This window comes from Chanodichthys erythropterus, chromosome 19 (genome assembly GCF_024489055.1).
Source record: "Chanodichthys erythropterus isolate Z2021 chromosome 19, ASM2448905v1, whole genome shotgun sequence".
Taxonomy (NCBI): Eukaryota; Metazoa; Chordata; class Actinopteri; order Cypriniformes; family Xenocyprididae; genus Chanodichthys; species Chanodichthys erythropterus.
In genome coordinates, this window is record NC_090239.1 from 3,549,751 (window position 1) to 3,564,656 (window position 14,906).

The window sequence follows — 14,906 nt, forward strand, 5'->3', positions numbered from 1 at the left end:
AACTGTCAGTTACCATTATAGTCCAGAAGTTTTATTTCCGTATTGTCAAGTTTTGTGAACGTGTCCGTAAGGCTTCTTTAAATGTGTTCGGCTGGTGCAGTATGTTTCAGCGCAGTGCCAGACTACCTGTGAATGTATTGCTGTAAAACTCGTAATCGTAAAGTTTCAAAAGCAAATCAAATGTGAGTTACAACCCCAGATATTCACTTTTTTATTTTTATTTTAGTAAACACTTGAACTCCAAGACCTTTTCCATCTCTTAGCAAACTCTCAGGTTAAATCAGAAGCTCTGTGGGCTGCTGGGAAGAGAATATTTATTAAATAGGAAACTTCATATCCCATCCATCACTGCCTCTGTTGACTCAAATGTTCACAGTTCTTTCAGACTGTCTTTTTTCTTTTAAATTATTTCAAAGTATGTCAAAATTTGACACAATGATGATCAAACAGGAAGCAGCCGCTTTATATCCAGATCTGTATACTCTCAGGACCACATTTTCAAGTGTGACTAGAATAAAATCAGACATTTATCAGCTGAATATCAGCGGGCCTACTTTAGAAAGAAGCTGTAAGTTGTTTCTTTTCTTGAACAAGATTTTAAAGCTTTCACATGTTGATTTTTGTTAAGCAAGTTTCCTCAGTTGAAATTTGTTGTTGGACCTGGAACATGATTCCTGTCAAACACTGTCCAAGATAACTGAAACTACCCATGCAAACCAGCCCCCACTCCTAACCCAACCCTGAAATCTGATCGGGTGATAAGAAAATTGTTCTGTAATCTGAAAGAACACATCCTACTTGAGGTTACGTAGATCAATATCCTTGTCAATACTGGAACAACCAAACAGATCTAAAACAATCCCCTGAACATTCCCATTCAACCAAATTCTGCTAAAATCTGCTTGTGTAGTGGTGCTTTACATCAGGGGTGTCCGAACTCAGTCCTTGAGGGCCACTGTCCTGCAGGGTTTAGCTCCAACCCCAACTAAACACACCTGAACCAGCTAATCAAGGTCTAATTAGGCATATTAGAAACTTCCAGGCAGGTTGAAGCTAAACTCTGCAGGACGATGGCCCTCCAGGACCGAGTTTGGATGGACAGATGTGACATCTGTGATTTACAGATGTCAAGACTGACTATGACAGCTTCTCCTGCTAAATCAGACAGCAAAACCAAGGACATTTGATTTTAATGATTTGTTCGATGAATCAAATGTATTTATTTCTATATTGCAGACATTGTATTTCACATTCGAATAAACCTATTTATTTATTTATTAGACATTGTATTTCACATTCTGATAAACATATTTTATTTATTTTACAGACATATTTCACATTTTGAGGAACCTTTTGTTACGGACATTGCACAGTGTTTCACAATATTTCTAGTTGGTCATTTGTTTTATATTTATTCAGTCATTTTTTATTTATTTTTTACAGACATTGTATTGCACATTCTAGTTGGTGGTTTGTTTTATTTATTTTTATTTATTTATTTGACTTTTTTTACAGACTTATTTCATATTCTTGAACTGTATTTAGTTTATTTATTTCACATTGAGCTCCTGTTAAATGTCATTTGGACCAGATGATGATCGATCTGCTCAGATATCTAGATGAACGTTTTGACAGTGGTGTCAGGTGATGTTAAGAGGAGAAGGAAACGCATGTGTTCACTGATCGTCTGTGCCCTGCTTATTGATCGGGATGTAGGAGAGTATTTGTGTTTCATAACCATCTTCTCTGCATGAGGTTCATCTTCCATTGACAGCACACTCCTCATGCCGTTCATCACCGCTGGATTTGCTCTGAGCAGAAATGGATTGATAAAAATCACAGCAGTCAGTGTTTCTCATAATCATTAAATAACGGTGTTGACACCTTCACGTAGGGTGAATTCAGGTTGATATGGACACTCAAAGGCAAAATGTGTCCCAATCATCCTGAATTCACTCTAGTTATTTAAACAATGTGATGTCACAACACAGCTCATCAGAAATTAACAAAATCCACTAAAATTTTGTTGTTAAAATGATTTCCCCCCTATTTAATGTGTTTTATGGATTTTTTTTTTTTTTTTTTTTTTTAGATAATTGATTATACTAATAGATCATTGTTTGTGTGAATTTCTAGGGTGCTGCGCTGAAATACGTCCCAACTATTGTCAACGATCTGAAACTGGTCTTTGACCCAAAGGAGCTCAGGTGAGTTTATCATCACACTTGTGGTGTCTTCAGATATTGTTTGTTTTTAGCAAATAATAATAATAGTAATATAATATGTTTAATTTATATAGCGCCTTTCCCAAGCTCAAGGACACTTATATAAGTATATTCAGAGATGCACACAGGCAAAATTAAATAAAAATGCATGTGAGGAAGAGTGAGTGTTTTGCAGCAGAGTTCATGGAGTTTTAATGGTGTTTTCAAAGAATGAGCAACAAATTAAAATAGAAGCTGATTAAAGAGCTCAATCACACCAAAGCCACTCCTGTAAAATAATTTACCAATGCAGGTGTCATCCTACTGCACGGTTTGCATTTATTTACGCTTGTATGTATGCTAGTGTTGTCACGATACCAAAATTTTGGCTTCGGTACGATACCCTATACTCTGGATTTGAGCTTCATTGCCGTGAAGTTAGAGTTAGATTTAATATAATTTTTAATGTTTATTTTTTTCATGCTCAATAAAATTGTAAATTATTTGCTGTTATGCTTTTTTTATACATTCAAGTGTTTTTAATATTATTGTACAAATCGGGATGTTTGATGGCAAGATGCTTTTGACTCCCTTCGCTTGCATTATTTTGCAACATCTTTTGCAGACGGGCTTTGTGATGTCCGTGGGCTTGCCCTGGCTGTTGGCAATGTAGGCAAAATAATGCCATATTTCGCTTCGTGCATCTGCTTTCTCAACAATTTGTGGACGGTCTGCAAGAGCACCTGTATTAGCAACCATACCTCTCGTTTCGTCACCATAAAAGCCGCAGTTGAGAGCAATAAACACACATTTCAATGTGCTTTAGAAGCAGCGCGCTGCATGCACACTGCCCCCTGCTGTCGCACATTAGGAAATACAGCTGGCGCTCAAAGTACCGGTACTAATAAAGAACCGGACCGTTTTAAAAAGCAGGGTATTACGATACCTTTCTAGTACTGGTATATCGTGCAACACTAATGTATGCTTGCCCTGGTTTTGTTTTGTTTTGTTTTGTTTTGTTTTGTTTTGTTTTGTTTTGTTTTGTTTTGTTTTGTTTTTTGTTTTGTTTTGTTTTGTTTTGTTTTGTTTTTTTGTTTTGTTTTGTTTTGTTTTGTTTTTTGTTTTGTTTTGTTTTTTGTTTTGTTTTGTTTTTTGTTTTGTTTTGTTTTTTGTTTTGTTTTGTTTTTTAATATTATTTTATAATTTTATTTTATATTTTTATTTTATTTTTTGTTTATTTTTTGTTAATTATTATATTTTATTTCTTATTTTTAGTTATTTAATTTAATTAAATTTTTTTAATTTTATATTATATTTTTTATTATTTTATAATTTTATTTTATATTTTATTGTATTTGAATTTTTTTTTTTTTTACTATTATTATTATTATTATTCATATAAACATTCCAGTTCATGTCTTTCTGAGTTTTAAACTCAAAAATAAAGGAATTAAACAATATTGATGCCCATCCTGCCTCACTCTTCCTGTCTTGTTTCTCTCTCTCCGCATCTTATCCGTTTTGTGTTTTCCTCATGCTCCCTCTTACAAACAAACAAAAGCATGTTATCCTCATCCTGTCTCTCTCTCCTGTCTCCCATGTCTCTCTCTTCATCCTTCTTCTCATGTCTCTCTCTCTCTCCTTTATTCTACCTGTTCATCCTCATCCCGTCTCTCTCTCCCCATGCGTTTCATCTCATCCTGTGTCTCTCATCATGTGTCTGTCTCCATCTAAGTGACTTTTAGAGGCTCGTAATGAAATCAGGTCTGAGGAGTGGAGTTCTTAAATCTGATCCGCAGGAGTTTGATGCTCCTCGCGCGAGTTTCGTGATCGACACTCGGACTCTAGATCTGATCATCATTATCATCTTTCTGCCTGATGGAGTTTGCACGCACGTCGTCATCATTACCGTGATGATGCTGCTCAAGTATTTCTCACACACTTTAGATTCCACACACAATCAGCACAAAGTGATCCCGTTGCCGTGGAGACGTGGCGGTCACTCGCCGATCCTGTCTGTTGGTCTGGATAATGCGTTCATCCCTGAGTGGCATTATAATAGAGTTAGGCGGGTCTTGTAATGGCTAAATTTACTGCGCACACAAACGGAGATGGCGGCATGAATCCTGCTGCTGCTTATTTGATGTTTAGCTGACCATGGCCTTTCCTCACCAAACCAATTTTCCAAGACGTGACATTTTCACAAGACGTTTTGCAACAGCGGGAATCTTGTTAGATTCCCTGAGTAATTTGTGTTGTTGTATTTTGCTTGAGATGTTACTTTATAAATGGATGTTTCAGATGGAGAGAGCTGTTGAATATCCGTGTGCATGCATATAAAGAAGTTACATTTACTCGCAGACAAATAATTCATTTTCCAGTGGTCAGCTGATGCCATTTTCTAAATTTCAGGATGGTTGATGGTCAATATATAATGCTGAAATGTTATAATCCATTTAGTTTAATGGTGTATTTAACAGCTAGTTAGTCTCAAATGTTCCGGATAAACGCTTGAGCTTAGAGATCCATGTGTGTCCTGACTGAAGTGCCCTCTCACTCTAATTCTTTTCCCTCTCTGCAAAGCCCCGTTCTGTTCTTCCCTTCTTTTCATCCCTTGTTCTTTAATCCTCGTGGTTCTTCCTCTGTGTTGGAGAGTTGCATGGGGTTAAGAGGATTTCAAGCCCTCCTGTGTCTCCTCAGTCTCCCGCGGTTATCTTCACCACGTCCAGCGCTGCCAGAGAGTAAACCTTGCTTTTTCCATTCTCTTCCTTTCCCTTTCTCGACTCACTTTTCCCTTTCCTTTTGGCATTTCCTAATCTATTTTGTTTCCCTTTTCTTGAATCATTTTTCTCTTCCCCTTTTCTTTACCTATTCACTTTTCCTTTCCATATCTGTTTTATTTCCCTTTTTTGACTCCCTTTTTATTTTTCCTTTTCCCTCTTCCTTTTCCTTTTTCTGCTTTTAAATATTGTTTTTATTTCCCTTTTTTCCCATTTCTTTTTTCTCCTTCCTTTGCTCACTTTCCCCATCATATTTTCCTTTTCTTTTTCCCTTACCCCTTCCCTACTCTCTCCATCATATTTTCTTTCTCTTTCTCTCTCTTTTTTCTTTCTCTTTCTCTTTCTTTTTCTTTTTCTTTTTCTTTCTCTTTCTCTTTCTCTTTCTTTCTCTTTCTCTTTCTCTCTCTCTTTCTCTTTCTCTTCTCTTTTCCTTTCTTTCTTTCTCTTTCTCTTTCTCTTTCTCTTTCTCTTTCTCTTTCTCCTTTCCCATTTTTCCCTGTTTAATTTTTCCTTTTCTTGACTCAATTTTTCCTTTTTCATTCCTTTTACTTATCCTCATCTCTTTCCCCTTTTCTTTTTCTCTTGTTTTTCTCTTTCCACCTGTTTTCCTCCTCCACCTTTCTCTTTCCATTTCCTTTCCTTCCTATTTCTATGAATAGTGGGTGAAAGACACTGTTGGGCAAAACAAGCAGGACATAATCTATTTTTATTCATGATTTTTCAGTTTAATATGCAGAGAAAAAAATAAGGAAGTACTGTATGTTGATTCCAAAAAGTATAAAAACTGACACTGTGAGACTTCAGATGAGATTATGAATCTGTTTTTTTCTCCCAAGCATCCTGAGCAATAGCATGTTTGGGACTGTCTGTTTAAATGACCAATGATGGAAGGGCCGGTTCAGGAAAACTACTTCAGGAAATTTGTTTTGCACTTTTCACTATCATTGAGGGCAGAAAAATTACTTGAGGCCTGGTTAGTTCACAGTGTGTTGGCATTGCGCTGTTTGCTCACAGTTCATTGTCATAGAAGTGTGTTTGCTCAGCAGAGAGGTCGAGGGTCCCCCCCCACACACACACACACGCACGCACGCACACACACAGACCAAACAAATGCTGAACGAGGCCATCTCTGAATTCTGTCATCATCTGCCAGACCACTCTCATCCTTCTTTCTTCAAGAGCCAGTTCTTTCCACAAAAAGAGCCATTGCTCTCCTGTTGTGCCCTGGGCGTGTGTGTGTGTGTGTCTGTGTGTGTGTGTGTGTGTGTCTGTGTGTGTGTCTGTGTGTGTGTCTGTGTGTGTGTGTCTGTGTGTGTGTCTGTGTGTGTGTCTGTGTGTGTGTCTGTGTGTGTGTCTGTGTGTGTGTGTGTCTGTGTGTGTGTGTGTGTCTGTGTGTGTGTGTGTGTCTGTGTGTGTGTGTGTGTCTGTGTGTGTGTGTGTCTGTGTGTGTGTCTGTGTCTGTGTGTGTATTCATATGAGGACAGAGGGATATAGCCAACGGCACTTAGCATGTTTTAGAAATGAGCTGTCACTTCAACATCAAGTGGAGACTAGAAGAGAGGGATGTTCAAACACTCACACATCCATAGACACCTGTTAGTGTTAACTAAGTTGTAGTTGTGCGGTTAAAAGCAGTGTTAACCCTCCCTCCATGTCTTTCTCTCTCTCTCTCTCTCCAGTAAGCTGTTCAGTGAGTTTATACTCAAAGTTCCTCTGGGGCGTCTGGTGAAGCAGAAGTTGAACTGCATGATTGACATCGTTCACAGCGACCTGTTTACTCAGCATGGTACGTACACACACAAACACACACCGATTCTCTCTAAAGGTCACTGTCCGACACCAGCTGTATGATGGTGTTCTTATGCTGTGTGTGACGGGTGGGTAAAACATGCCTTATTTTTGCAGTAAAGTGGTCGATCCTTTTTAATTTGACCTAACTTTAAATTGAGAAATTGGATGGATCCATCCATCCATCCATCCATCCATCCATCCATCCATCCATCCATCCATCCATCCATCCATCCATCCATCCATCCATCCATCCATCCATCCATCCATCCATCCTCTTCATTTATTTCAATTGTTTATCCATCCATCCATCCATCCATCCATCCATCCATCCATCCATCCATCCATCCATCCATCCATCCATCCATCCATCCACCTACCTTCCAGTTCTTTCAATTGTTTTCCATCCATTTTCCATGTTTCAATTGTTTTTCCATCCATCCATCCATCCATCCATCCATCCATCCATCCATCCATCCATCCATCCATCCATCCATCCATCCATCCATCCATCCATCCATCCATCCATCCATTATCCATCCATCCATTTCTTTCAATTGTTTTTCCATCCATCCATCCTTTTCAATTATTTATCCATCCATACATATATCCATTATCCATCCATCAATTTCTTTCAATCATCTTCATTTATTTCAATTTTTTCCATCCATCCATCATCCATCCATCCATCCATCCATCCATCCATCCATCCATCCATCCATCCATCCACAACTTTGTAAATGCATGAACCATAACAAAAGCATGATTACTAGTTTAGTATAAAAAGAACAATTAATATTGGCATTCAGCTTTGTTGTTCTCTGCTGCCTGCAACCCATCAGACCTGACCTTCAACTCTTTTTTGGGTTCATTATTCACTTCATTATATTAAATTAATGTCTGGTTTAAGAAGCGTAAAAACAAAACAAAACAACACAAAAAACGCATGTATACCATTATTTTAATGCAGTTTGCAAAAAGTTCTATATTGCTATATTTCTAGCAGAAATCCAGATAATCCTCATGAATATTTGTGAATTTGCATGAGTGATGCCGTGTGTAAGGATGGTGTGTGTCATATGTGCACCACTTCTCTGTCAAACTGAGTTTGTTTATTCAGAGAAAATGTACATTTACACATTTAATGTGTTAGTGTTGCGTGCATATAGGTGAAGTGTATTGTTAAAGCAGTGACATATGGCAGCTCTGCGGTTAGATTGTAAGTAGATGCACGTCATTCAGCAGTAATTATCTGTGGATGTGTCTCCAGTTCTGACTTAATTAAATCACTCATCACATGTCCATGCACTGTCTCATGCACTTCAGTCTCACTCGCTCTCTTAAGGATCAACATAAAGAAATCAGGATTTCATGGATAAGAGTAAGATAATTTGATTAATTTCCAAGTGTAAATAATCTGATCATTTGATAAATAACCTTGTGCTGTGAGCATGTGCAACATAAGCTTTGTATTGACAGTTAATGCATTTAACACAGCAAGATAAATTGAATTTAGTTCATAACTTAGAATATTGTATATCGTCGCTGTCGGGCAGAAACATTGTATCTCCAGATTTACTCTTTTTTTTATTTATTTTCATAAATCATTACTATTGGTCAGCCCTGCATGTGGGTTTTGCAAATCCTAACCAATGAAAAGTATTAAAAAGAGCTTGTAACTAAACCTTGTAACTCCATTGGATCTTCAAACTTCAAATCGTGTAACTCCACCCGCCTCTATCGTGAATGAAGTGCTGCACACAATTTGGAACACCTGCTTTTTTGCAATGCAACAGTAAAGAACTTGTTTGTGTGAATTAGAATAATTTGAATTGAGTAACTTTCTTTACTCAAAACATTATATATAAAGTCTAATGTTTTATGTATTTGAGGAGTGGAGAAGAGTGTTTTAGTCCTGCATTTGTTGTTGAGTCATAGCCAGTACTGTTTGAAATAGCCTGTGCATTGCAGCTTCATCTTTAATAACATGAGATTTTGGCCAAATTACAGAAAAAAAAACTGATTGACCACATAGCTAAAGTAAAATTTAAACCTGTAATTTGATGAAAATGTAATGCAATGCACTTAGTGCTTCAGATGCAGCTGTACTAGATGCAGTGTTTTTAGAAATACAAGGTTTGACAGCGATAATATGAAAACGTATAATCACTAAATACATTTCTGTAACTAGGCCTGGAAATCACAGTTGTAAAACTCAGGTTATACCAGGTTTCGCATGACTGTGGGAATTCTTTATATTCTACAAGACCAAATACTAACTGAATTTACACATTGTTTTGTTGTCTTAATACTGTTTGTTGCCTTTTTTCTTTTTTTGGAATATATGTAAATATGCCATGTACCTTCTTTGGGGCCTTACTAAATAAAACAATATATAAAAACATTTGCAATATTTTAAATATATATAATCATAATTAATCATAATCATAATTAATAATTATAATAATCATATTATATAATTAAATGCAATTTTTTAAATAAGAATAATTTAATTATTTTGTTTGGATATTTTAAAATAATATTACATGTGTATATTTGATTTATTTATTTATTTTTTTTTATTTTTTTTAAGAAGCAGGAATACCAGTAATGTTATTTATCTCTGTCGCAGTGCTTTAAAAGCTGCTGCTGGTCTTTCGAACTCTGTTTTTGGCACCAGTAGTGTGTGGGAAAATGAGATTTGAAAAGTTGTTGAGCTGTAGATCTTTTTGTCGTGTCTCGCTGAAGGACCGCTCGTCTCTCCCTCTATCAGAGTGCGTTTGCGAGCACTGACTCCTCCAGCTCACAGTTTCCAGTGCCAACTGCTCCACTGGAATAAATTACCCACAAATGGGCTTGTCTAACCTGAACAAATGTGTTGAGCGCGCTCGCGGCTGGTGTCACTTCTTGTTGTTTTTCTGAGTAGTGTGTATTTGTGCACGTTTGTGTGTGTTTCATTGTACTTCAGCACAGATTTGTCAACTTCGATTTATTCTAAACAAAGATTTAGCTAATGTAAACTTCACATGACTGTTGACTCATGCAAATGACATGTTTCCGGAGGTTTTCATGTGTCATTTCTGTCTAATGAGCATTATTCTGATGTTAATTTCTGAATTCTGTTTGGCAGCTTGTTAATATAAGGTTTTAATGGTTGTTTTCCAAGGCAGTGAGCATGACTGTTACTGTCACTCATTCTTGAGGTTGCTGATTTGAACCAAAGCCAAGCACCACTCACATTTTCTCAGAAAATGTAAAATCTAGTCTTTAAATTGGTGCCACATATCAATATGAAATCATGGAGCCCCATAAAGCCTGTGATTGTGTGCTTCTCTTCTCTAAACACTGACTGATGATTGCCATTTATTTATTAATTCATTCATATGTTTATTATTATTTTTTTTTAATTATTATTTTTTTATTTGTTTATTCACAATTTTATTACAGAGGTTCTGTAGTCAATGTTTCAGTGTTTTGGTGACTCCTGTAGCCTGTATGCTAGATAAATGTTTTCAGTCGTGTAATGTGAGTAACATCATCCTTCACTCCTTCAAAAAAATACTTTTTATACTCTTTATATCACTGGTGCTTTCTGTCTGACTGAACAGGAGTGTGAAAACAGCATTCTTGCTCGAGTCTTGTTCTTTTGCATTTTAGAAAGGTAACAAGGGAAAGTCTACTCTCATAAAATAAAATCTATCACTTAGTGTGCATTCATTCATTGATTCATTGATTCATTCATTCATGTATCTATTTATTAATTAATTTATTTATGCATCTATTAATCAATGTATGCATGCATCTATATAGTTAGTTATTTATGCATCTGTTTATTATTTTTATATTTGTATGCATCTATGTATGCAATATATATATAATACATATATTTGTATGCAATGTATCTATTTATTAATTTATGCATCTATTTATTTATTTTTTGCATCTATGCATTGATTTCTTTTGTATCCTTACATTTATTCTTTAAAATATATTCTTTAATGTGTATATATGTATATATGTATATATATATATATGTATGTATGTATGTATGTATTATATTATATATATATATTATATTATATATATATATTATATTATATATATATATATATGTATATTATATGTGTATATATGTATAAATATATGTGTATATATGTATATATGTGTATATGTGTATATGTATGTATGTATGTATGTATGTATGTATGTATGTATATATATATATATATATATATATATATATATATATATATATATATATATATATATATATATATACATATACATATACATATATATATATATATATATATATATATATATATATATATATATATATATATATATATATATATATATATATATATATATATATATATATATATATATATATATACATATATATATATACACATATATACATATACATATATACACATATATATATATACATATATATATATATATATATATATATATATATATATATATATACATATATATATATATACATATATATATATATATATATATATATATATATATATATATATATATATATATATATATATATATATACATATATACATATACATATATACATATATACATATACATATATATATATATATATATATATATATATACATATATACATATATACATATATATATATAATATATATATATATATATATATATATATATATATATGTGTGTATGTGTGTATGTGTGTATGTGTGTATGTGTGTATGTGTGTATGTGTGTATGTGTGTATGTGTGTATGTGTGTGTGTGTGTATGTGTGTGTGTATATATGTGTATATATGTGTATATATGTGTATATATGTGTATATATGTGTATATATGTGTATATATGTGTATATATGTGTATATATGTGTATATATATGTGTGTATATACGAAGTTGCATCTCATCTCAGGAAACACACAGCTCGCTGCTGATGTCAGATGCTGTGATTTATTCTGCTGTGACCCTGATTTAAATTTTGGCTTGGGAAGTAATGTCTCAAGTTCACGGGCAGGTCAGTTATTTAATGCGTAAGCGTATTGTGCATGCTCTCATAAAAGGATAGTGTGGATTTATTTGTACGAGTTTAAACTGGCCCAAACAGCATGATAAATGAGCTTTCAGGAAGGCCAGCGGGAGTTCCTGTGTGTGTTTGCTCCAGTAATGACTCCTCATTGAAGAAAAACAGATTTACATTCATTCAGCTCTCACACAGTCTCACAAAGTCCCGCCTCCCATGTTTACGGACAGATTCTGTGCCACGCCCTCTTATTTTATTGATTTGTGTGGCATATAAATGATTTCTTCCACTGTAGTTGTGCAGCAGATATCAGTCTGTGTTTGTGTATGAGATGTGTTTGCTGTCTAATGCAGAATTAGAGAATTTATTTAGTAAGTTTTAGTAATTTTGTTGTGTTTTAGTCAGTTTTGAGGTTTTTTTTTTTTACGTTTCGGTTATAATAATAACCATGCTACACATAGTGCACATTCTGAAAATATTGTTTATTTCATGCCATTGCATTTTTTTTTTTTTTATTTAAAACTTGATTTTCTGGTTTGAAAAACTTTTGTATTTCCATATTCTTTTTTTGATTGATTGATTTTTATTTTTATTCAAAAACATTTCGGTTGGTTAGTAGGCTAACATTTTATATTTTAGGTCTGGCTGTATGGTCACTTCAGGTTGTTAAGAGATTATTTCACCTTTTTTGTGTGTGTGTGTAGACTGCAGAGAGATCCTGTTGCCTTTGATGACGGAGCAGCTCAAACTTCATCTGGAGAATAATGAAGAGCTGGACTCCTGCTGTCAACTGCTCAGCAACATCCTGGAGGTGCTTTACAGGAAGGACGTGGTGAGCACACACACTCACACACTCACACACTAACACACTAACAAACTCACACTCCCTTCTTCTTAAAGGAGTAGTTCACACCAAAATGGAAAATCCAAGTCTTTTAAAAACTTTTTGTGACAAATAGACTGAAATTGAATGCATTATTACCTGAAAGTCTAAAAGTCAATTCTGCTTGTGCCAGGTTTGAAACACCATTGATTGGCTAATCTATGTGTGTTTATCTCATGCCATCCTTTAACTTCCATAACCTGTATGTGGCCTGCTCAGAGATGTGAGTTTATTTAATTACAGTTAATGAATTTTTGGCTTGTTTTGTGGCCGTTAATTGGCCTCTGGATATCTGCCCAGTTAAAATGCTCTTCTAATTCATTTGATCAGTTACTGCCGGCATGTAGAAAACTTCCACAATTGTCTGTGTGTGTGATACATTAATTTCAGTGTGTGTGTGTATATGTATATATATATATATATATATATATAATATATATATATATATATATATATATATATATATATATGTATATATATATATATATATATATATAATATATATATATATATATATATATAATATACTGAAATTAATGTTAATACCCTAGTGTCTCAGTAACACTAAAATGACACTGCGTTACACACATCTGTATGTCACTGATTCTCCCACTTCATGGTGCTGTGGGTGAAGCATCCTTTGAACCATTGTGTGAGCGTGTGTGTTTACTTGATAACTGTGCGTGTGTGTTGTGTAATACTCACGTCACAGTCGAGCACAGAGCTCTCTCATCGCTGGTTGGAGATCAGCTGCATCCTTTGAGGAGGACCTTGGAAAAGCGTGTTTAATAATTGACGATCTGCTGCGAGTGTTTCAGGATCATCACTAACAAACACACACACAGCTCAGAGCGATGGGATGTGATGCAGTTCATTTCACAGCAGTGAAATTTGAAGGAATAACTTCACTGTACTGACTAATTCAATATCTGTTAAATTAGTATCAATCTTTGACTGGTGAAATCAGCTCCAGCTGGGCAGCGCTAGACCACGATCACACAGATTCCCTGCAGCAAATTTCTAGCTCAGTTCAACACAATTATTGCCATCAGTGTTTTCATCCAAAGCTAATTAAAGGTGCAATGTGTAATTTTAGGAAGATCTATTGACAGAAATGCAATATAATATACATACTGATAATTTCAGTGGTGTATATAGACCTTACATAATGAACCATTTTTATGTTTTTATTACCTTAGAACGAGCCATTTCTATATCGTACACCACGGATCCCTTTATATGTTTAGTTGCCATTTTGCGCAGGCATGTTTCTACAGCAGCCCTAAACGGACAAACTGCTCTACAGAGTGCGTTTGATTGCCTAGCTACTCTCTGCTATATCAAATGACAACATATTTGTCCTGTGTTGGCCACCGTAGCTTCTCTATATTGCAATTCACAACCTCACCGCTAGATGCCACTAAAATTTACGCTCTGCACCTTTAAACTACAATACTGTTCAAAAGTTTGATGTCTGTCTTTTTTTTATGTTTTTGAAAGAAGTCTCTGCATTTATTTGATCAACAATACAGTAAAATTGTGAAATATTATTGCAATTTAAAATAACTGTTTTCAATTTTATCGGATCAAAGCTGAATTTTCAGCATCATTACTCCAGTCTTCAGTGTCACATGATCCTTCAGAAATCATTCTAATATGCTGATTTGCTGCTCAAGAAATATTTCTGATTATTAATGTTGAAAACAGTTGTGCTGCTTAATATTTTTGTGGAAACCTTGACACATTTTTTTCCAGGATTATAGAGAGTTAAAAAAAAAAAAAAAAAATTCTTTCAATGAAATTCCCTCATCACTGAATATCACCCACCAGAGATATTTGAGTATAAATAATGTTGTCTTGTGTGGATAAGTCATTTATTTGTGTAAAATATCTGTGTCTCTGCGTGTCGTTTTAGGGTCCGACGCAGTGGCACGTCCAGATCATAATGGAGAAGCTACTGAGGACCGTAAACAGGACAGTGATCTCCATGGGCCGAGACTCTGCTCTCATAGTAAGTGTGTCTCTCCCTGTCACAGGGTTGTTCCTCTGGGATGTGCTGAATTATTTGGCTTTCCTGTGTCTTTGGTTAGAAACAGTGTGTTCCACCATAGCAGTGCGATCAAGCTGCTGTCTGCAATCCTCAAATGGCTCCACACACACACACACACGGTCACAGTCAGGCTTTGTTCAGATAGGCAGCAAA

General features: G+C 34.9%; 1 protein-coding gene across 8 annotated transcripts in view; it reads left to right on the forward strand.

Annotated features, from left to right (window-relative positions):
* Positions 1-14,906, forward strand: part of dock1 (dedicator of cytokinesis 1) — a 273,581-nt gene that overhangs the window by 94,369 nt on the left and 164,306 nt on the right. For all 8 annotated transcript variants that reach the window (XM_067368773.1, XM_067368774.1, XM_067368776.1 and 5 more), the window contains 4 exons: positions 2,137-2,207; positions 6,664-6,770; positions 12,525-12,652; positions 14,619-14,714. In XM_067368773.1, the coding sequence (XP_067224874.1) occupies positions 2,137-2,207; positions 6,664-6,770; positions 12,525-12,652; positions 14,619-14,714 (402 nt within the window). The remainder of the gene's footprint in view (positions 1-2,136; positions 2,208-6,663; positions 6,771-12,524; positions 12,653-14,618; positions 14,715-14,906) is intronic.